Source organism: Cyprinus carpio, chromosome B4, assembly GCF_018340385.1.
Source record: "Cyprinus carpio isolate SPL01 chromosome B4, ASM1834038v1, whole genome shotgun sequence".
NCBI classification, from domain to species: Eukaryota; Metazoa; Chordata; class Actinopteri; order Cypriniformes; family Cyprinidae; genus Cyprinus; species Cyprinus carpio.
The window spans coordinates 4471092-4495555 of NC_056600.1; the positions used below are offsets into that span (position 1 = coordinate 4471092).

At 37.8% G+C, this 24464-nt stretch overlaps 4 protein-coding genes across 8 annotated transcripts; 2 read left to right on the forward strand and 2 right to left on the reverse strand.

The window, feature by feature from the left end:
• Positions 1 to 3117: 3117 nt before the first annotated feature.
• Positions 3118 to 5309, reverse strand: LOC122137131 (tetraspanin-7-like). Its single transcript, XM_042722706.1, has one exon. The coding sequence runs from the start codon at positions 4763 to 4765 to the stop codon at positions 3671 to 3673; it is 1095 nt and encodes a 364-aa protein (XP_042578640.1). The 5' UTR covers positions 4766 to 5309; the 3' UTR covers positions 3118 to 3670.
• Positions 5310 to 6263: 954 nt separating this feature from the next.
• LOC109063764 lies at positions 6264 to 9498 on the forward strand. Its single transcript, XM_019080791.2, has 7 exons — positions 6264 to 6466; positions 7178 to 7374; positions 7464 to 7553; positions 7651 to 7746; positions 7873 to 7983; positions 8089 to 8242; positions 8696 to 9498. Exons 1-7 carry the CDS (start codon positions 6433 to 6435, stop codon positions 9346 to 9348), a joined length of 1335 nt encoding a protein of 444 aa, XP_018936336.2. The 5' UTR covers positions 6264 to 6432; the 3' UTR covers positions 9349 to 9498.
• Positions 9434 to 10366, forward strand: LOC122137112 (zinc finger protein 135-like). The gene has a single exon (XM_042722612.1). The coding sequence runs from the start codon at positions 9434 to 9436 to the stop codon at positions 10364 to 10366; it is 933 nt and encodes a 310-aa protein (XP_042578546.1).
• Positions 10367 to 11084: 718 nt separating this feature from the next.
• Positions 11085 to 24129, reverse strand: LOC109063774. Of its 5 annotated transcripts, none has more exons than XM_042722653.1 (20): positions 23929 to 24129; positions 23443 to 23636; positions 23270 to 23362; positions 23060 to 23155; positions 22849 to 22959; positions 22639 to 22762; positions 21430 to 21876; positions 21081 to 21327; positions 18733 to 18911; positions 18423 to 18648; positions 18128 to 18270; positions 17236 to 17485; positions 15694 to 15812; positions 14730 to 14979; positions 14539 to 14645; positions 14056 to 14305; positions 13097 to 13206; positions 12679 to 12937; positions 12444 to 12599; positions 11085 to 12186 (listed from the first exon to the last, which is right to left on the reverse strand). In XM_042722653.1, exons 1-19 carry the CDS (start codon positions 23957 to 23959, stop codon positions 12470 to 12472), a joined length of 3366 nt encoding a protein of 1121 aa, XP_042578587.1. In that variant the 5' UTR covers positions 23960 to 24129; the 3' UTR covers positions 11085 to 12186; positions 12444 to 12469. The 5 variants fall into 5 exon arrangements, with proteins under 5 accessions (XP_042578587.1, XP_042578588.1, XP_042578586.1 ...); XM_042722654.1 differs by having other exon boundaries at positions 14730 to 14832; positions 23240 to 23362; XM_042722652.1 differs by having other exon boundaries at positions 13097 to 13203; positions 23240 to 23362.
• Positions 24130 to 24464: the final 335 nt, after the last annotated feature.

Genomic DNA, 24464 nt, shown 5'->3' on the forward strand with positions numbered 1-24464 from the left:
GTTAAACATACCTGGGGCACGTTCAAGCTCACACCGGTGCGCAACGTTTTGCTACGTTTTCCGGGTTGAACGACACGTTTCCTGGAAACGGTGTGCAACGGTGTGCAACGGGTTTGAGATGCGTTTTCTCTTGTTTGGTGGGTGTGTCAGAAATGTCGGCCCAAATTAGCGGCAGCATGTATATAAACCACGCGGTATTAAAGAGACACCTCGCACAATGGGTCCTAGTAAAGTAGTTTACAAATGTGTGCTGCAGCTCGGTATATGCAACAATTGATGCATGTTTATTTACATTAAAGGCAAAATAACTTAAATAATAAGAGCACAAGTATAGATCTAGAACTTCTTTAAGTCTGTCTAAATATTTATTAGTAATTGCAATGTCTTCTGGTCTATTTTCTTTCCTTAGGAAGGTGTGCTAGACACTGATTAATGTAACCAAACATACTATACATTTTTATATATTTTTTGATAATGTATTGTGGAGTGACACTTTCATAAAACTTTTTGTTATACTCATCTGATTATATAATGGTAAATATCACAAAAGTATAGTACAACAGTGATCGTCAATAATGATAGCCTACTCACAATAAAAATAATAAGGTCATATAGATCATAACACAGTCTCGGAGGTAAGAAGTGGATTATCCTTCACCTGAAATGTTTGTCTTTTCATCCTGAAATGCGAGGCAAATGTTGGATCACAATAATTAGGGACCACAGTTTCCACAAATCCCTTCACTCGATTGGGATGTTCTCTTTCATTCTGGACGGCAAGGGCAGTTGACTGTAACATCGAGGGTACTTAGCAGTATTAAACAAGTATTTATATCAATATCATCAGGCTCCGAAAATTTCTTCAAAAAGAACACAGAGAATGGCCTTCTCAGCTGCCATAGTTGCAACGCTTGCGTCATCACAACAGGGTGTTCAACACGCCACCGTTTCCGTTTAAAAAACGTTTTGCAACGTTTTGTCGGGGCTGAACGCAGCCCTGGATTTGTCTCAGCCATGGAGAGAATCATCTCCAGCTCACTAAGAATGGACACAGAGGAACACGTCTAAACAAGAAAAACATAGTTCAGTTATTATGTATCTCCAAACCTCCTTTTTTATTTTTGAACATAAGAAATGATGAGGGGTCTCAACCAGGATTATTTGAGTTACATGTAATTAAAACTACAAAAAAATTATTTACTTTGAAATAAATGTAAACTGAAATAAAATAAAATAAAATAAAATAAAATAAAATAAAATAAAATAAAATAAAATAAAATAAAATAAAATTAAATTAAATTAAATTAAATTAAATTAAATTAAATTAAATTAAATTAAATTAAATTAAATTAAATTAAATTAAATTAAGCTAGTTGAAATGCAAGATTTCTCATTTTAATTTAGTTTAACTTGATTTTTAACTTTTACAACTTGGCATTATGAAAAAGAAATGCGAGAAATGCATTTCTATGTGTGTCTGAGGGTAGATACCATATAAATAGAAGTGCTCAACTTGATAAAGGTGGGTGCTATTCTGAAAACCACTGAGCAACTCTTTGGTCTGGGATTGCCACTAGAATGCATCCCTTTGGACATAAAGTCAGAGGTCAGCAGTGGTCCTTCTCTTGATGTGGGAATTCCCAGTGCGAACATGGCCTCACTGCACAGGAACTCTCGAATGCTGGAGCGGAGCACTTTACGCCCATCAGATTGCCTACAGTACAGAGATACTGAAGCCTAATTTTTTTTAAAAACAAAGCACATGGAAATTTTTTTAACCCATTGTTGTTTGGTGTGCGTGCGTTTTTTTTTTTTTTTTTTAACAAGCTTTATTTTCCTTCTGTTTGACAATTTTGTGTCATTATGGGATTTAAAGGATAAGCTCACATTCAAATTAAAATTTCCCTATACTTTACTCACTCCCATGACATCCAAGATATTTACATCTTTCTTTCTTCAGTCAAGGTTTTTGATGAAAACATTCCAGGAAAATTCTCCTTATAGTGGACTATACAATGGCTACCAAACGGTTGAAGTTCAAAATTACAGTTTCAGTGCAGCTTCTAAGGGCTCTACAGCAAGAGTATTCTGAAGGATCTAATCATAGTTGTTTGCAGGTTGAAATTGAGATAAATTACAATCCACTACGTGGCAGGAAATTAAAAAAATTTAAAGAAGCAGCACTGACTGTCCCAGATCCCAATCATTTATCACCCGCTTGTAATTGTAGCAGGGGTTGTGATAAAGAAATACAGACTATCATAAATAAGCTTGTCTAAGATTGCAGTTTGAGGTTTGGTCAGCTATACCTTTCGGGAGCCAAAACATAAATCAAGTGTCTATCCATTTTAAAAAAGCACAATAAAATGCACCATTTTGCTTCAAACTCCCAACCAGATGGAGCTGTGTTGGAGCTGTGTATAGTGGTTTTCAATGTGGGTTGTCCAGAAAGTTAATAGCTGCTGGCATGCAGTTGTTCAACACATTTTTTTACATTTCAATTCATGTTTTTACTTTTACGTTTTGCTACTCTTCAAACTCATATTCAGTCTGGCTCCATTCATCTTAGTACTGCCCAATTTTCATGATTGGGAATTAGATCCCAGTAAATAAACAATTAGGTATCAGATCCCAATAATCAAAGAAAAACAGTTCTGCCATGCATTTTTCTTGTTTAATATTCTGTTTTAGAATATTAAATGAAACGTTGCAAGTGACAATTCACAATTATGAATAATCACATTACTGTTACTAAAATAGCAAGGTTTAATGCTGTGTACTTGGTCATGCATTCTGTAATAGAAATTCATTTAATATTGTAAATATTTTATGTTTATTTTTAAGAACAAGACATTTTTTTCTTTCTTTTAATTGACAATATTTTAGTGCTGTCAAACGATTAATCGCATCCAAAATCAAATTTTTGTTTACATAATATGTGTGTGTACTGTGTATATTTATTATGTGTATATATAAATACACACACATGCATGTATATATTTAAGAAAAATATGTTATGTTCATATATTAAATATATTTATATACAATATCAATTATATATATATATATATATATGTGTGTGTGTGTGTGTGTGTGTGTGTGTGTGTGTGTGTGTTTGTGTAAATATTTTCAAAATATATACTGTATGTGTGTGTATTTATATATACATAATAAATATACAATGTACACACACATACAGTATATTATGTAAACAAAAACTTATTTTGGATGTGCTTAATCCTGATTAATCATATGACAGCAAAACAATATTTATATAATCAATTCAATCATTCAAGAGCAATTGCAATTCACAATCAGTGTAACATCTCTAATGGGCCATTAATAGAAAAAAAAATAACAGAATACAAATGAGACACACTATTAAGACAATTTCTAAACTTATATACATAATATTTCAGGCAGTAATGAAAGCTAAATGGACTATTGGACAAAATCACAAGTCATTCAGAGTCATGCAAAATGTAATTATATATAAGATAATGTACATTTTTTACTCTATATCTTAAACATTCAATCTAACGTTTACGACACATTTGCAGTATTAATTGTTGCATTTGTCCAAAAACTGTTTGCTGGTCTCTTCCATAAAAACTGATCTGAACTCAAGAAACTGCAGCAAGTATATGAAAATTCACGATGTCTTTTTATTTCAACGGGCTTGTCTTCGGAGACTGGGCGAAAGACGATTGGCAAGCAGACATGCAAGGGCTATACCTGCCACCTGGGTGAAAGCAAGGCCCAGGACTGTTGCTGCAATATGAAAGACGTTGTCATTTACCAAGCTGAAGACTTTGCGGAAACAACCGTGAGCATGAATCCCTGCAAGCTCTATGTCACTGAATACACTCTCTGGCAACGGCCTATTGCGACAGCCTTTGCGTTTTATACAGCAACTGTCTGGCAACGACACAGAGGAAGAATCATTCCCCAAACCTCCTGTTGAGTAAACAGTATCTTGAATAGCCCAATTGGACATGAACCAATCGCGCCAACCCTCAGTGCCACAGCACTCAAGTGCCCTCTGCAGGCTGTCCAGTGCATCTGCGCGGCCCTCATCTTCTCCATAGTCCAACACAGCATTCTTAAGCCCACTACGGAAACCTTCGGCAATATCCTCCCTGTAAAAGAGCCCCAAGAGACCTGCCGCTAGTCCACACATGAGTGTGGCCAACTGGAAAAAGCCGTATGCCCGCAGAAGGTAGGGAAGGTTGGCAGCCACTCCCAAACATCCTAAAAAGCCCCACGCTGTCACAGCAGCACCTGTGCCTAACAAGATGATGGGCGCGTTTGGGTAACGGTTCGCAGAGAGTAGCATGTAGTCGGACAGAGAAGCCTGTGCCCAGACCCCTAAGGTGAAGATGGCAAGGCCTGCTGCCCAAAAAAGGAAGCTGAAAATCAGGAGTGCAAGTCGCAGCAAGGGCATGACTCCCACCGTCCGGCAGCACAGTGGGGCGGCACCCACTGCAGGCACAGGGGGTGCCAGCGAGGCCTCTGAGCACAACGATAACGAAAGCCGTTGCTGTTGGTCAGCGTACTCTCGGGAGGGTGAGAGCAGATATCCAGGGAGCGCTGAAGGCCGTCGGGAAATGGAAGGTAGAGCCGGTCGAAGTGGGGAAGACAGTCTTTGAGCACCGTGCAGCTCTCTTTCCCACTCTTTTGCACGGCAGGGGCTTGGCCGAGCTGGTAGCGAGTCGTAAGGCGGTGCAGAGCTCATGGCCCCGTCTTGCACTTTATCTACCACCATTTCACTCTCTCTCTTCTATTCCTCCCTTTGTTTCGTCCTTCCTCATCTCTCCCGCCTGTGTTTTACGGCTGGTCATCAACCCACCAGGGCCTATTCACACCCTCGTTTCACCATAAATCGTCTTTGGATGAACGCATGGCACGCTTATCTTCGCCTGCAGATCCTCAGCCCTCTCTCCGACGTTTATTTGTGACATTTCTTACACTCTCTTGATGCTGCTGCAGTGGGCGTGGGACTACACTGCATCTCTGACGATATGAAGGGGGGTTGGTGATTATATGGCTATGATGCTGTTAACCCACACCGCCCTGATCTCCCTCTACTGGTGCAGGAGCCACCGGTTCAGGATCATAAATGTCTGTTCTGATCGATATGTGGCCGTTATAGGCCTTTAATATCTAATGTCTTTACAACATTGGTTTTGATTAATTTTTTAGATTAAATGTTATAGATTTTTAGAATTACTCATTCATGTTATGTGTGTTGGTGCATATTCAAGGACACACTTTGTAGGTCTTTAAATCGGCTTGAATGTGTATGTTCAATTTGCTTTGACTTCATTGGCATATTCACTAGTATTAAAACATATAAAACTTGAATTAAAACAGCACTGAAAGTGTTTACATGTATGCTGACTTGTTGGCTGCTTTTCCCTTATTATCAGATCCAAAAATATTTTAATACAAAACATATATTTTTAATTCTAAAAATATTTGTAAGAAATAGTCATATGCAGGCATAATGTACATTTGATGCATTTAAGCACATAAAAAGAAAGAATGATGTTTGACATACCTTAACTTTTTCTCTTGCTGTGGTCAATGTACTGCAGTTCACCCAACCATGTAAAACAGCAAAAAACGAAGTTAGGCCTCAATACTCAGGTAAGATGACGAAACATCAAGACTGTATAAATTCTCTAACCTCCTGTCTTGACAACTTATAGCACAAATTACAAAAAAAAAAAAAAAAAAAACTGCCATAATAAATGTAATAAATGTTCCATAACAATCCTTTGCATTTCTCCGCCTCTTCTTAATGTGTATGGAGGTGCTTCTCAGAAATAACATCTGTCAGCAGTGATGGGCTCTGGGAAAAGTGAAAGAAAAGAACAGAAAATGTGAGAGAAGAGATGCAATATTGTGATTGATTACAGTTTCATTGTAACTGTACGTACTGTATCTTAAGCTAATAATGACTCCTTTGAAATTCTGTCAGTTTTGTTATCAGTAAATCGGAAATATGTACCCAATTGTCTTTTGCTTTCTACTAATCTGTATTTGCTCTTACACTGTTTGATTGTACTTACACTTAAACCAATTCCTTGTGGACAAAATTGTATTTACTTAATGCCATGAACGCTTTAATCACTTGCAAAGATATAAATTGGCACAGTTATTTTGTTTCACAACAGGTGAAAGCGCACCCGTTCTACGCCAGACCTGATGCGGTGTCATGCACGTTCAAACATCTTAAAAAAGCGCGGAATAGAGACCTACTTCCGGCTACTTCCGGTACCCCAGTTGAGCGTTGTTGTTCGTTGCTTCGATCAACTTCAGGACAGTCGTTCGCCAGTGCGTTTAACTGCTATTATGGTTTAATTCTGTGTCACGAGGCGTTCAGAGTTTGATTAAAAGACAAAAATCGATTCATTCTAACCTTAAATAATGGAAATCTTTAACGTAGAGAGCCGCGAGGCGGGTGAGTTTTATTTAGCTTGTGAGCTAAATGCTAAGATTGTGAAGCTAGCACAACCAATCCTATTAAAGTTACTCACACACACAACTCAGAACACATTTGGTTATATTATTTTTTTTTAAGAGCGGCCCGGTTAAAAAAAAATACAATTTTGTTCTTTAATTTAACATTATTCGAACTGTATTATTGTTGAAGAATATTTCTAAAAAGTGTCTGTGATAAATAATGCCAGAATACATTTATAATCTAGTTAGATTTCAAGCTCTTTTCACATTATTCATTAAAACCAGATTTAATTTGTTCTGTGATTAATATTTAAATTAGCAGTTGAGTAGTTAAAGTTATCTTTACTGTACTAAAAAGACTGTCTCTTTATTGCACTATAAAGTTCTCTCTGTACTATATATTATTATTATTATTATTGAGCTATGTAGATGTTGCACTCCACCTGTTACAGATTAACTTGCTTAGAATTAACACAACTGATGTCCTTGATGAAACACTGATTTCAAGTGTTGTTAAACAAATTATTACGCATAAATGGATGGAAATGCATTCAATTCTTTAAAACAAGAATTTAATTTTTAAATCAAACAACAATTAAAGGCATCATAATACCTTCAGACTTATCAGACTCGTCATTACTATCAGAATTATTAAGATCTTTTGATATTATACTCTGATATTTATCTGCACTGTCTTTATTTCCCCCCGCTCTCCCTCTCTCTGCACTGCGTCTGGTTGTGCCGCCTCTTCGGCTGATGTCAGCGTTTCTATGGCAGGTGGTTCAGCGTCGTAATGTGACTCAGTACGGGAAGCTGGAGCAATTTGTGGTGCTGGTGACCGAGACCGTGCCAGACATCATGAGTCGAAGTCTGGTTAATAAACTGATCTTTCACCTGCGGAAAAAGGTAGTCATAATTAACCTAAATATTTAATATACTTTATATTATATATTGTACAGTCTGAGACAAGTAACGTGAGATTTGTTTTCTTTTAGGTGATATTGGAGCTTTGTCTTAAAGATAAAATGCCAGATCTGTGGGTCATTCAAGCACATCTGGATTCTCTTCGAAATCTCACACATAAAGTAATAAATGTTGCTTTTGTAATTGCACTTACCATATACAGAAATACTGTTTTAGCATGTTATCAGTTCTTGTTTTTTTGCTTTCAATTTGTTCCAGTGTAAAGATGTGGAAAGTGAGATCATCAATAACAAATTTATCAGAATGGTGCACAACATTTTAGAGGACGCAGAAAAGAAAGAGAATTTCATCCAGGTTAGATTTGTTCACCTCTTTCTTGTCTTTTAGTGCATCTTTCCTCTTCACATTTTTGTGAGGTGAATGAATAAAGCAAGCATGAAAATATGTTTTTCCATCTTTCACCTGTCTCTTTGTCTTCAGCATGTCTTCCCTGTAGAATATGGATCCGGATATGATGCAGTATTACAGAGCCTTGCATGGGAGTTCCTGTCTCGAGTGGAAGATCTGCTGCCGGTGCCCAACCTCAAAGAGGTGTGTCCTCGATGAAAGATTGAAGAAAATGGTCCCTCTACAATAATAAACCAGACATTTTAAAATGAACGGTAAATCTGATTTGAAATCTGTCGACTTTCTCAGACAGCATCGTGGCTTTGCGGCGGTCTCTCGATGATGGAGGAGATTGTGCAGCCACTCTCAGATCCAGTGGAGATCAAGGATGTTCTCCAGCACTTCAAAACTAAAAGACTGCACACAGGAAACAATGAGCAATCTCAAAGAGTGATCAGTGAAAGTGAGCTTTACTGTTGCTACTGAACCATATTTGTTTGCATGTGTTGAATAACTAAAACACAGTGAGACATTTAATTTATATTTAATTCATATGACACTTTCAAAACATAACTGGGTCATATTTCACCCTAAAATCAAAAAAAATAAAAAAATAAAGCGAAATAATAAAACAAAAAGACCTTATCATTCTGAATATAAGCTTAATTTGATCATTGTGTTTTTTATGCATTTATTAAGTACTTTCAATAAAAAATGATTATTTGTTAGGACCCTTGAGGTTTTTTTTTTTTTTTTTGCATTGAGACATTAAGACAGTAATTTGTAAAATGTAATTGCTAATATTTATTATTTTGTGGTGAAATGTGACCTTATAATATGGTTTAAATCAACTATAATAAGATGTTAAGACATCTAAGTATTTTTCTAAGGTTTTTTTTTCTTTTGGTCTGTACAGTGTCCATTCCTTCTACAGCTGAAGTAGTTTGTTTGCCTCATCCAGTCTCGCCTACCATTGCCATTGAACATGAAGAAACTTTGCCCCCGACCTCCATTGCACAAGAGACAATTATCATTGAATCAGAAGGCACAGAGAACAGTCAGAATCTGATTATGCGGCCATTGATAATGAGCCCTTCTCAGAGTTACACAGAAGAGGCTGAGCCTTTAGTGGACAGCGAGGAGTTCACAGCGATAGCTGCCACTGAAGAAGCAGAGGAAGGCTTACAACAAGAGGAGGTACTTTGTGAAGAGAACGACTCAGGCGTCTGTGAAGTCCAGCAGATCTACCTGACCACAGATGGCTCAACCGTGGTGGTGTCAGAGTTTGAGAACGAGGGAGAGGAGGCGACTCAACTGCAATTCCTAGAGCAATCAGAGATAGTGGAAACGTCTGGTGTGAGGCAAGTCAGTTTAGAGCAGTGGATCTCAGAATTAACTGGAAAGGGCATCTCTCTACCAGTTTTGCCTCCAACTCCTGTTGAAATTGTGAGGGAGGAGACCATCTACGTTCCAGTCATAGAAAGACCACCATCTGTGAAGTCCATCATCCACAGAAAGAGCAGTCCACCTCGAGCCACAGTTTCCAAAGGCAGCGGCCACTCCTTCTGAGTCCCAGACAACGCAGGAGGAGAAAAGACACAGCTGTCCCGAGTGTCACAAAGAGTTTCGCTTCAAATGCCTGCTGAAGAATCACATGCGCACTCACACGGGCGAGCGGCCATTCCAGTGCTCAGACTGTGGCAAAAGCTTCCGGTGCCTCAGCTTCTTGACCAATCACATCAAAACGCACTCGCTCGCCAGACCTTTCAAATGCATACAGTGTGTCAAGACCTTTCGCAAAAAAGCAGACCTCATCAAGCACATCCGTGTGCACACTGGTGAGAAACCGTACAAGTGCACCATCTGTGGCAAAAGCTTCTCTCAAGGCTCGTACTTGAAGATCCACCGTGAATGCCACACCTCAGAGAACCTGCACCAGTGTCCTCACTGCAACAAGAGTTTCCCAACGGCATTTAAGCTGTCCATTCACGTCCGCTACCATTCCATGGAGCGCTCGTATCAGTGTAATCAATGCGGGAAGAGCTTCATCTATGCCAGTCTCCTACGAAGACACAAAGGTTATCATGCAGGTGAGCGCCAGCATCTGTGCTCCATCTGTGGCAAGTCCTTCGTCTACATGTTCGACCTGAAAAAGCACCAGCGCAACCATGAGAGACCGCGGATCAAGATCCCGTGCACCCTTTGTAACAAGACGTTTGCGGGACCTGAGATGCTGAGGTGCCACCTGCGCATACACACCGGAGAACGTCCATTCCGCTGTAAGATCTGCGGAAAAGCATTCTCTCAGATTGGGAACATGAAGAGACATGAGCGCGTGCACACAGGCGAGAGGCCATTCACCTGTGAAAGATGTGGGAAGACGTACAAGCATTCGTCTCACCTGAAGAACCACATGCTCAGCCACACAGGCGAGCGGCCATGGCAGTGCTCTCATTGCGGGAAGAGCTTCAAGTTTGCTGGGCCTCTTAAGAAACATGAGAGAACTCACTTGGGTGAACGAGGAAATCGTAGAAGGAGCTACGACCAAACGCGTAGCCGCATAAAACCAGAACCCAAAAGCCCTTAATTGAATGTAGGGATCTTGAGGCTTAACAATGACCAGCTTGACACATGATTAACTAGTTATTACTTTAAAAGGTAATATAATTTTGTTTTCCAAACCATGCTTTATGCAAACTGCACACAGAAATACTTTAGAAATTCATACTTTACATAGGTATTTAAAGGAATAGTTTACCACAAATTGAAAGTTTGCTGAAAATTTACCCTCAGGCCATCCATGATGTAGATGGGTTTTGGTAGAAATTTGCTCACCAATGGATCCTCTGCAGTGAATGGGTGCTATCAGAATGAGAGTCCAAACAGCTGATATAAACATCATAATAATATGCAAGTAATCCACACCACTGCAGTTTAAAGTTGGAAAGTTCTTGATGAAATAGTTTGTTACACACAGCTTTTTGCTTCACAAGACATTAATTGAAGGGCTGGAGTGGTGTGGATTATTTAGATGTTTTTATCAGCTGTTTGGACTCTAATTCTGACCGCACCCATTCACTACAGAGGATCCACTGGTGATCAAGTGATGTAATGCTAAATTTCTCCAAACTGGTTCCAATTAAAAAAACACTACATCTACATCTTGGATGGTCTCAGGGTGAGTACATTTTCAGCCAAGTTTCATTTTTGGATGAACTACTCCTTAAAGTTGACAACAATTGAGTCCTATCCAGAAGGCTTGTTGTCATAGTCACTGTGATATCTTAATCATGCTGGACAAGTCATTTCAACAAACTAATAAATAATCTGTTTATTGCACAGTAAAATGCATAAGGACAAAAGCAATGTGAGATTTAAAACAAAAAATATATAATTTTATTGTTTGTACACTTCAAAAATTTAGAAGCATATTGGAAAAACACACTGTAACATTAATACTGTCCACTTTTCCACCATCACTGAATATAATGCTGTATGTTTTTGTACAAAATTCCTGCACCAATTCTGACAATGTAAAATTCATCCGTTATTCGGCTAATGCCAGTACAAATTGGATACTCTTAAAAAGAGACTGAGATTTGAGCAGTGAGCTTTGGCATCATCCTGTGTAACAGTTACTTACATTTGTTTAATGTATATATTAAATTTAGTTAAATCTAGCAAATATACTTTAAAAGTTAATTCTTTTGTACAAAATGGAAATTCATTTCAGTGTTTTTCCCCATGTAGCACAAATTTGTTTCTTTTTATGATACAAATATACAATATAAATCAATTTTCTGGAAGGTTCTTTTTTCTGCACTAGGAAGAAAAAGACTGACTAAATTCCCTCCAGTTTTTCCATCATGTTCTAAATTGATTTTTTGTTACAATGAAAGAGCTACAAATTCAGACTTGGTTCTTCTATTTCCTGTTACTTGAGTCAGTTTGAGGTTGTAAGGACCTCATATTGTTCAGTAGACCACTGGCTTTAGTTCTCATCTTACTACGCAAATCCATCCCACTCACAAGCTGCCGAGCAGCTGAGACAAATTTAAGTTCAGTGTTAAAATTTACTCTGTAAAAACAAGATCAACTGAGATCACATGAGAACAGCACCATTAGGCAAATGTCTTTCAGATGTACATAAGAGCATAATACAGACGAGCATATTTGTGCACAGAGAACCTGCACAAATGTATTTCTGGTGCTTGGTAGTGGAAGTGTTGGCTTTTTCAGCGACAAGTTCGTGCTTAGAATTCAGCCGATTAAAGGTTTGTGTGTGTCACCATCCTCCACGGTCCACATAACAGAAATTGCCTCAGTCAGATCTGGTTTATATTCCTCAGCCCAGACATCCAGGAGAATATGGTTCTCGCCCCTCCAGACTAGTGTTGTGTAGTCAGACTGAAAAAGTGCAGTAGCAAAATATGGCTGATTACCAACAAATGTTTTTTTTGCTTCAAACACATTTACTAGTACATTTGGATTAACATTTGACATTAAAAGGTGAAGTCTGTACATTTTCTGTTATAATAAAATCTTAATCTCCATTTGTATTTTGATGCCCCCATCATATGTGCGCATTATTTTTACTGTACTTTTTAGTGTAAATTACACTTTTACAATCGGAAATAAGAAACATTTTCACAGTTCAGACTCACCTGAGCTCTGTGCTTTTGCAGAGCTGTTAGGGTTTTTTTTCCCCAACTGCCTCTGGCTCCTGAGCCATGGTGGTTTCGGAGTCATCTAGAGGGTATTTCTCAAATATTTTATTTAGCTGTTTGAAGAACTTCCACTCCACCTGCTCCCCTTCATTTCTGTGGGTTGTGATGACAAAATATATTTAATTTTAAGATTTAAACACTCCACATTTGAGGTCAATGTTGTTGTATCTACCTGTAATTGTCAAGGCACTGGCGGTAACTGGCCTTCAGTCTTTTGATCCTGGAGCGACACTGTTCGTCTGTTCTGCTGTAGCCCTTCTCGGCCATGACCAGTGCAATCTGCTGGAATACAGGTTTGCGTTTGACGCAGCCTTTGAGCCTCTCCTGGATGGTATCGCTGCCCCAGATGGATATAAGATTGTGTGTCTCACTGTCTCCCCATGCCAGCTTCGGTCCGTCCGCAGTGAGAGGTTTGGAGAGAGCAAGGGAGTCTGGGCATGCAAACACATTTCACAAGTACAAATGGATCAACTGTAAAACTTTACAAATTATATTCAAGCATTTTCACATCATAAAGAGATGATAAAAATTATAAAGGGAGACTATATCTCAAAAAAAGAGACCTAAGTAATTGAAATTGAGATTGATACCTGAATCAGAATCCGTTATGGATTCCAGCTCACTGATGTCCTGGCTTTCAGATGTTCTGTCCTTTAAAATAATCTGTTCCATCTGATCATAGAATTTACATTCCTCCCTGCTGGAAAACATTAAAAAGTAGAAACAATTCAAAATATAATACATTTATGCCCGGAATAGCATGGTACCATACTATATTACATATACATCACATTTGAATGTTTTTTAAACATGTTGAATATGCTCATATGAATATGTGGCTGCATTTAATTAAAAATACAGTTTAAACAATAATATTGTGAAATATTACAATTTAAAAGAATAGTCAAAGGTTTGGGGTAAGATTAAAAAAGAAAAGGAGAAAGAAAAATACTTATATTCAGCAAGGACAAATTAAGCTGGTCGAAAGTGACAGTAAAGACTTATGTTACAAAAAAATTCTATTTCAAACAAATGCTGTTGTTTTAAATTTTACATTCATTATAAGATTCTAAAAAAATGTGTCATGATTTACACAAAAAATAATAAGCAACACAACTGATAATAAAAAGGAATGTTTAGCAACATATTAGAATGATTCTGAAGGATCATGTGACACTGAAGACGGGAGTAATGATGCTGAAAATTCAGCTTTGCCATCACAAGAATAAATTAGATTTTAAAATATATTAATATAGGAAACAGTTATTTTAAACTGCAATACTATTCCAAAATATTACTGTTTTTACTGTATTTGTATTCAAATAAATGCAGCTTTCTTGAGCAGCTTGCTTTTAATTTATTTAAAGAAGTCTCTTATGTCTTTAATCTTAATTATTCCAAAATTTTGACCTGTAGTGTATGCTATGCAATACACAATTATTGCATTTTGAACATAACCTTTAAGAACTAGTCATCAATGCAATAACAGATTTTAACATCTTTAACATGTAACCAGTACTAAAGCCGGTCGAGTTTGGTTCTCACTCACCCATCATAGTAAAACTGGGACTTGAGTCTCTTCACACGAGAATGGCACTGCACGCCTGTTCGGTTGAAACCCAGTGCCATCATTCTCTTTGAAATATATTTGTATATGTGCCTGTTTTTTGGGCAGGACATGAGGCTGTGCTGCACACGGTCATCACCCCAGATGTCCAGCAGGGCCTGCGTCTCCCGCTCTGACCAGGTCATCTTCCTGCCGGACTCAGATACTGCTACCATAGCTGCCTGCTGGTATTCTGAGGGAGAACAAATGGATGAAACCAAAAACACTGAATACAGTAATGATGATTAGTAACTGTAATTATAAGAAAGTCTGAAGTAAAATGTCTACAAGAGACTTGATTGCAGTAAATTGAAGAAAAAAAAAAAAAAAACAATTCTAATGTGTTATTTTGGGGTAAAATGTAACCTGTGAGATCCACCCTAAACAAAATGAAGTAATGAATGAATGAATTTCAAAGTCACAAACCTGCATCTTGATCATCTTCATCACAGACATCCATGGAAAAGGCCTCATCACCCAGAACCTGCTCCAGTTTATCATAGTACTTGCAATCTACTTTCTCTATGCCACATCTAGATGAGAACAATATAGAGGAAATTTTTAAACAGAGTGGATGAAAAGTTAAAGCCAGTATCAACAAGCTAAAATAAACTCACTTTTTTCTTTCATAACACTGGCGGAAATTCTTTGTCAGGTTCTTGATCTTCCATCTGCACTGTTCTGGTGTTTTGAAGAATGCCTGACTGTTCAGTTTCTCTGCTATATCAGTAAACATGTGTATGTTAAGGACAGATCCTCTCAGGGCTTCCTGCACCTCATTTTCTGCCCAAACATCTATTAGAGCTACAGTTTCAGAGTCTGACCAGGATGTTGTCTGGTCTACACTGTTGCAGGTGTCCTGAGATTCTGACAGAAGGAAAGACTTTATTTTTACCGGTGTATCAAAAACAGGCATTACTACAATTTATAAAATCATTTTGGGCTGAATTTTTGGCAAAAAAACAAACATACTGTAATATATAACCTTTATTTTATGTACTATGATATAAAATTAAAACAGATTTGGAGAAATTTACCATTCCGTCACTTGCTCACCAATGGATCCTCTACAGTGAATGGGTGCCGTCAGAATGAGAGTCCAAACAGCTAAAAAAAACTCACAGTAATCCACAAGTAATCCACACCACTCCATGGAGTTGTTTCTTACAAACAAACAGCTTTTCAATTCACACAGCATTAACTGATGGACTGGAGTGGTGAGGATTACTTGTGGATTATTGTGATGTTTACAGTGATTAATTTGTAAATTGCGAGGTCCTGGAACAAAGCAGGGTAACGGATGTGATTACAGGAAGAAGAGGTAATGGAGTATTCACGCAATCACATTGGTGTTGCTTCTATGGTACGCACGGTCATGTTTATATCAGCTCTTTCTTTCATTCTGACGGCACCCATTCACTACAGAGGATCCATTAGTGAGCAAGTGATGGAATGCTAAATTTCTCCAAATCTGTTCCAATAAACATACTCATCAACATCTTGGATGGCCTGCAGGTGAGTAAAGTAAAGAATTCACATTTCATATCTTGCACACTATAACTAGATGTTTAAGAAAAGTACCTGATTTGATGCCTTTGTTGGATTCGTTATCTCCTGACCCTTTAGAAGAAGCATTCCTTTGAAAAATATCTTCCATCATATCATAGAATTTGAATTCTACACATTCAGCTTCAGGTGAACTGCACAGAAAAAAAGCACAAGCTGAAATTATATTTAGTGCTTAAGCTATATTAAAGGGGTCATATGACACTGCAAAAAAAGAACATTATTTTGTGTATTTGGTGTAATGAGATGTGTTTATGTGGTTTAAGGTTAAAAAACACATTATTTTCCACATACTGTACATTATTGTTTCTCCTCTATGAAGATTTTAACAAAGCTCATCGTTCTGAAAAGCGAGGTGTGCTCTGATTGGCCAGCTATCCAGTGCTTTGTGAATGCCCCAATACCACAACACCGTTACCAAAATACAAAACCCCTTACCATACTGTGATGCCATGTCCCGGCGTGACGAGACAAAAACAATAAAACCGATTATAAACGAGGCATTTGTAGCATCCAGTGGGGACATAATTACTGATTATAATGACTTATACTGTCTTTTTACGCACTTCACTGCATCGCGCTACGTAAACATAAAACCATGTCTGCATTTTTGATCGGAGAAAGACAAACAAGCACTACTCTACACTGCTCAGAACTTGCTTTTGAATCATCAGTGGCAAATCCTTTAAATATGAAAACATACATACAGGCTGTGAGTCAGCATTATTTGTCAGAACACCGGCATTTTAGGCTACTCTGCCAGGAAACAGTCCTCGTCCTTAGTAAAATGTGCTGCACACATCTGAATATTTAGTTTGAACTATTCTGGAACATTAGTGTTGTAAATACAACTTAACCACTTATTTTTAGTTGTATCCTCTTTTGGAAGACCAAACAAAGTAGTTTCGCTTTCACAACGACACACACAGCGTCTCCATGACATGGCAACAGCAGCAACAACAATACTGCAGAGAGAATCAAAGTAACGTCTTCTGTCTTTGCGTAAACATTTGGGTGGTGTTATGCAAATCTTCACACACAGTGACGTAGACATGTGGGGCGTGTTTAAACGAGCCGTTTTAGGAGGGCGTGGACAACTCTTAACTTTTATAAAGAATATCTCTTTGGGTTTGAGACTTTAGTCTTTGCAACTTTAGGGATAACTCATCTATTCATGAACATCCAAAGAGAAAGGAAAACGTGAAATGGCACCATATAACCCCTTTAATAAATAATGGGCTAATGTGATGGCACTCTAATATTAACCTGTATAATATAAACCCCTTTATAATATAAACCCTATAAGCTTCTTCAGTAGGACAGCTTCATTCATCAGGCTGTCAGGAAGCTTGCCTCCCCTCCCCTCTTTTTCCCCATGCACCACTGAACTCTGAACCCCAGAGTTTTTTATCTGTATTTAATGTTCTACTGTTAGTGTTATCTGTATGCACCAAGGGTCTGAGAGTAATGCAATTTAAATTCTCTGTATGCATGTACTGTACATGTGGAAGAATTGACAATAAAGCAGACTTGACTTGACTTGATATCTTCACTGACCTCATGCTGTCCCTGCAATGCCTGTAGCTGATCTTGAGTCGTTTGATTCTGGTGTGGCATTGCTCAGCAGAGCGCAGGTATCCGTGGGCATTCAGTTTCTCCGAGATCTCTGAGTAGATGTGCCCATTGTGAGGGCAACGTTGAAGGTTCTGCTGGATTTGTTCATTGCCCCATAACTGGAGGAGAATCAGTGTCTCGGCATCAGACCAAGCGACCTTCTTTCTATCGTCCATGCAGTTCGTTGCTGTTTCTATGTTGGGTGATGACAGAGGGACATGACACAGTGACCCCAAAAAGTATTAGACACTTAAAAATGTATGAATCCCCTTGCTACAAGGTCAATTTATGCAGTGTGTACTCTTTGTGTGTCATTTAAAACCGTGTGGGGTCGGTAAGATTTTAAAAAATGTTTTTGAAAGAAGCATTTTTGATCAAATATACAGAAAAACTGTGAAATATTATTACAATTTAAAATAATTTTCTATTGTAATATTTTTTAGGATGTAATTTATTCCTGTGATGCAAAGCTGAATTTTCAGCATCATTACTTCAGTCTTCAGTGTCATATGATCCTTCAGAAATCATTCTTATATGCTGATTTGCTGCTCAAGAAACAATTCTTATTATTATCAGTGCTGAAAATGGTTATGCTGCTTACTATTTGTGTAGTAGAAAATAGAACTGTTTTTCAGGATTTTTGATTTATAGAAAGTCCAATATAACAGCATTTGTTTGACATATTTGGTAAAATTGTGAACTTATTTACAGTCACTTTTGATTTAATGCATCCTTATGTATTAAAATAATTTCTTTCAAAAAAATCATACTGACCCCAAACTTTTGAACCGTGGACTTACACAATACAGTATTTACAAGGATGACAGGAACAAACCTATTTCCTGGTACTTGTACACCTGATATTCAATGTCCGTTGTCTCCTCCTCTTTGATCTGTGATGAGCATGGTTCTTCATTAGCCATAATTCTCTCCATCTGTTTATAGAATTTAAATTCAACTGGCTCTTTGCCTTCAATGCTGCAAAAAGAATCAAGAACAGCACTTTCAGTTATTAAAAATAACAAACAAAAAACAACTGCATTGAATTATATTCACTAGTTTCTCATGTCAGATGGGTTTGCTTGTATTGAAGCAGGAATTTTTTGACAATGATGTTGAACAGCGCTCACTGTTTACTCTCGTAAGACTGTTTGAAGCACAGCTTCAGTCTTTTGACTCGACTCTGACACTGCTCTGCTGTTCGGATGTAGCCATGAGCAGCCATCTTTTTTGAGATCATGGCAAAGATGTGTCCGTTCTGGAGAACCCCTCTCAGCTCTCGCTGGGTTTTGTCCTCTCCCCAGATCCTGATGAGGGTTTGCGTTTCCTGGTCTGTCCATGGAATATTCCTGGTGCCTTGAGAGGGTGTAAATGAAAATTTGGTTAATAACATATCAAGTCTTAAATATTTCATAGCATACGTCCAAAAATTCTGAGTACCCTCTAGTCCGACATGACCAAGAACTTCCCAATCAGTGTCATCTTCTGCCTGCTGTCCTGAGGACTCTTCTGGAATGCTGACATCAGTAACAGTGTCTTCCTGTTCTGTAGATTCTTTACGGCACAGAATTTTCTCCAGCACATTATAGAACTTCCATTCTGGTTTCTCTCCTTTCATACTGCCGAAAAACACACGTTCATTTCACTTGAAATCATAAAAAAAAAAAAGTTGTATGAAAAAAAAAAATCAGTTTCACGTTTCAAAGATTCATATACTCTTCTGTTCAAATGTTTAACTACAGGTCCTTCTCAAAAAATTAGCATATTGTGAAAAAGTTCATACATCTTTTCCATAATGTAATGATAAAAATTAAACTTTCATATATTTTAGATTCATTGCACACCAAACTGAAATATTTCAGGTCTTTTATTGTTTTAATACTGATGATTTTGGCATACAGCTCATGAAAACCAAAATTCCTATCTCAAAAAATTAGCATATTTCATCCGACCAATTAAAGAAAAGTGTTTTTAATACAAAAAAAGTCAACCTTCAAATAATTAGTTCAGTTGCAGAAATGACTGCTTCAATGCGGCGTGGCATGGAGGCAATCAGCCTGTGGCACTGCTAGGTGTTTGGAGGCCCACATTCGATAGCGGCCTTAAGCTCATCCAGTGTTGGGGTCTTGCGTCTCTCAACTTTCTCTTCACAATATCCCACAGATTCTCTATGGGGTTCAGGTCAGGAGAGTTGGCAGGCCACAGTAATACCATGGTCAGTAAACATTTACCAGTGGTTTTGGCACTGTGAGCAGGTGCAAGGTCGTGCTGAAAAACAACGAAATCTCATCTCCATAAAGCCTTTCAGCAGATGGAAGCATGAAGTGCTCCAAAATTCCTGATAGCTAGCTGCATTGACCCTGCCCTTTTAAACACAGTGGACCAACACCAGCAGCTGACATGGCAAGACCATCACTGACTGTGGGTACTTGACACTGGACTTCAGGCATTTTTTATTTCTCCCCAGTCTTCCTCCAGACTCTGGCACCTTGATTTCCGAATGACATGCAAAATTTGTTTCATCCGAAAAAAAAAGTACTTTGGACAGAGCATTTGCTGCTTTTGTAGCCCAGGTCAGGCGCTTCTGCCGCTGTTTTGGTTTGTGCACGGTGGCTCTGGATGTTCTCTACTCCAGACTCAGTCCACTTTTCCGCAGGTCCCCCAAGGTCTGGAAGGTCCTTCTCCACAATCTTCCTCAAGGGTCCGGTCACCTCTTCTCGTTGTGCAGTGTTTTTTGCCAAACTTTTTTCCTTCCCACAGACTTCCCACTGAGGTGCCTTGATACAGCACTCTGGGAACAGCCTATTCGTTTTCAGAAATTTCCTGTTTCTTACCCTCTCGCTTGAGGGTGTCAATGATGGCCTTCTGGGTTAACCTCTTACCCATGTTGCGGTTTTGAGTAATGAACCATGTGGGAGTTTTTAAAAGCCTTGCAGGTGTTTAGAGTTAATTAGTTGATTCAGATGATTAGGTTTAATAGCTCGTTTAGAGAACCTTTTCATGATGCCCTTAATTTTTTGAGATAGGAATTTTGGGTTTTTCATGAGCTGTATGCCAAAATCATCAGTATTAAAACAATAAAAGACCTGAAATATTTCAGATGGTGTGCAATGAATCTAAAATATATGAAAGTTTAATTTTTATCATTACATTATGGAAAATAATGAACTCACATTCACTGTAATTTTTTGAGAAGGACCTGTATATAAAAATACAGTTAAAACAGTAATATTATGAAACAATTTCTATTTTAATCTATTTTAAAAATGCCTGTGAATTTTCCACATCGTTACTCCAGTCTTCAGTGTCACATGATCCTTCAGAAATCAGACTAATATGCTGATTTTCCTTCTCAAGAAACATTTCTTATTATCAGTGTTGAAACCATTTGTGCTGCTTAATATTTTTAGTGGAAACTGATACATTTTAAAATATTTTTTTTTAAGAATACAAAGTTCAAAAGAACAGAATTTTATTTTTAAAATGTAACATTATTGTTTTTAGTCCTAACTATCGTTTTTGATAATTTAAGGCATCCTTAAGGCATAATTTCTTTAAAAAAAAAAAAATCTTACTAATTTACCTTTTTAAACTTATTAAATGTCATGTTAATGTCTTGTGTAAAAAGATGGATCCTTTTTTAACTATACAGAAAGTTATTTGGCCCTAAATTATTTTCTTTAAAGTCAACATTAAATGACTTTCACTGTAATAACAATAAAACCAAAAATATTCATTATGAAAGTCTATTTCATGTTGACTGCAAATGCATTTATGAATGAACTCACATGTTTTCATGGCACTGTCGAAAGCTCATTTTCAAGCGTTTTATCCTGGTATGACATTGCTCTGCAGTTCTGGTAAAGCCTCTCTCAAACATCTTCTTTGAGATGAGGTTGAATATGTGTCGGTTGCGGGCGCAGTCTTTTAGACTCCGCTGGACGCTGTCTTTCCCCCATATGTCAATGAGGCTGAATGTTTCTTCCTCTGACCAAGGGACTTTAGAAGCATCAGAGGTCTGGTAGGAAGACTCTTCTGAGTAAATAAAGCAGAAAAGAGTTTAAATCTGAGTTTAAATCTGCTTATATTAAAGTGATTCATCAAAATGAATATTTCAAATCATTTTGAAGAACTGACCTGTGTATGCACCCAAATGATTGATAAATGTGAACTCTCTGGACATGTCTGCGCTGTCCTCTCTTTTCTTTTTAGGGGACTTTTTAGAGTTTTTTTTGGTGTGTGTCTGATTCAGCTCTTCACCAAGAAAGCTGTCAATGTAACTGTTCTTCTTTTCTCTATATCCGGCACCTGTGATTGGCCAATTCTGATCATCCTCCTCCTCTTCATCCTCTCTCTCCTCCGTCTCTACTTTAAATTTTCTCTTTTTAGCCGTCCAGAAGGACGTATCGGGATCAGACAAGGTTTTAGAAGTGTGGCAATCATCTTTGTCTTGACCATCTACATCGGCCCCTGATTCAGAAGGGTCGCCGGATTCTGTGTGATCGCTGGAAATGACGACTTGAACCAGCGGAGGGAGAGACTGAGATGAAAACGTACAGCCGTTATGAGCAGAGCGAAGAGACTCTACAACAGAGAAAGACAAAAAGACAAAACTCCTTACAAACACTTGTCGGGTGCTTGTGGAGAAAATAATTAAGTGAAGGTGTTTTGTGTAGCATAATGTTATTTGCTAAGAAAATGTTAATTAAGTGTTAATTTTTGCCTTATTATTTGCATTTTGTTATGTTCACTCATGCTGTATATTTAAAGTTGTTTAAGTTTTTGTGATTACCATTTTGCTGAAGAGTAGTTAAGTTGTGGCTAAGTGGTTATATGATGACAGCTAGATTACAGACTGGTATTTTGGCCAGATGCAACGGTTTAAAGTTGAAATCAGTATAATAATGGATTTATTACCTATAAACATGTAGATTTTCACTTCACAAGACATTAATTGCTTTGATTACTAGTGGATTATTGTGATGTTTTTATCATTCTGATGGCACCCATTTACTGCAGAAATGTTAATTTCTCCAAATCTGTTCCAATGAAGATACAAACTCATTTTTATCCTGAAAGGCCAGAGAGTGAGCACATTTTAAGCAAATTTTCATTTTTGGGTGAACTATTGCTTTCAGGCTTCCCAAATGCTTATCCTTAGTGAAACTATCCCCTTGTAACTTGGGTTTGTCATTCTGATTGCATAAGCCATCTGGCTCACACCTTCACAAACACAGATGTAACTAAAAGAGAGAGTCCAAACTGCATCTTGTATTTACACAACATAGAAGCATCTGATATATCCTTTCATGTGTATATGGAATAATTTAATGTAAAAACTTCTACCATTGTCCTGAAGACTTCCATTAGCTCTGTGATGTTCAAGCAGGGTCTTCATCTGCTTTGGGACAAAAACTGAATGAAGACATTCCTCCAGAAGAGACGGGCAGGTCCTGAGCCAAGAGACCGTCTGAGGAACAAAACCAGACCAACTGTAACAGATATAATACAGTAACCATGTTCAGTTCTTTTTACATTTTATGTTTATTGATGTACCTGTGAAAGGTCAGGGACTGATATAATCCGATCAAACTGCAAGAGGAAGGCTTCCATAAGTGTCTTTAGGTTTTTGTCAAACTTGGGGCCATATTCCTCTGGGAAGATGTTCTGTTAATTACACAGGTTTGGGTAAATAATTAATTCATTTCATGGCAAAGAAACAAAAACAGAAAGCCAAGTGTTGTGAGCATGTTTATGTGTTTGAAACCTGAAAGAAATGCTCTCTCTCTTCGGGGTTGCTAATAAGGGTCTGAATTAGGTCTAAGAAACAGGCTTCAGATTCCCCCATGTCTTCATGAACCCCCTGTAATGTATAAAGTCTATTAAAAACATAGTAAAGTTTAATTCAAGATGTTTCAAGATGTTTAATTCGTGATGTTTCAACAACCTCCAAATGGGGTTCTAAGCATGATTTGACCTCACTGACACGAGGAGCACAGACTCGATCCAGGTAAGGCTGAATATCTTCCAGGCTGACCTGACGTTTACCACGACAAAACTCCAGAAGACGCTGTGAAAAATAAGAGATACAGTACTGTAACCAATGCTCTCTCTTTGAAAGCCCAAACTTTTTTCATGGTGGTTTGTTACCATTGTTCTTAATCCAAGTATCAGCTGGGCTCTTTGATTGTAATTTAGAAGCTCTGGCACACTCTCTGTCACCATGGTTACAAACTCCTCCAGCATCCCATAGTGCTTCACCTGTCTCTGTTCAGTCACCTGCCACATGGCTGCAGACAGTAACCTCGAAGGTGGAATGATGAAACTCATCAATGAAAGAGGGTCTGTTATAAAAACAAGACAAATAGGAAACAAATGCAATGAGAGGCAGCATATGCACGCATGTTAATCAGCTTTGACTTTATATTAGGCATTCAAATTGTGTTTTGAAAAACCTTAGAAATTGAATTAAAATGCATTTAATACTTCATGCTTTCATCTAAAATGAAGTTGCGTGATAATCATGAACATGACTGAATTCATTTGACTAACTTACGTTGCTTACACTTTAACATGCTGATTTGTTGTGTTGTATTTTAACGAAAATGGAAAAACAGGAAAAAAAAAAATACTCACCTTCGATTTTCTTGGTCCAAAGCGCTTCCATTGTTTACAACTTCAATCAAGTTTAAACAATCTCGAAATTAATATTTTCAACAGCTGTGAATCATAATTCAGATGAAAGCCGCTATCAGACGGGATACTTTTTAATTTCGATGCGCTTTGCACCTGACCATTTCGTTCGTTTCAAAACACTGGACTCAGTGGACTGAACGACACAGATTCCGGTCTAATCCGCCTTAGTCTGGTCTACAGTGTAATTCGAGTTCTCCCTCTGGTGGTGCAAAACCACATTATACTAGTTTTGCGAGACCATCTCACAAACCCAGCTCCCAAAGCATTCTTTCCTTTCGCTGTTATTTTGTATGCGTCTTACTTTTAATGTGATTTAATCTAGACTGGTATAGGGCATGGGGTCCAGAAACATCATGGATTTATGTTCACATTTTAAAAATTGGTCAAATTGAGGCGACTTTTATTATGAAGGATGTGGCCATGGATTTAGCTCATGACTATTTAATTTAGTTAATCCAACGTTGCTTTAGTAACCT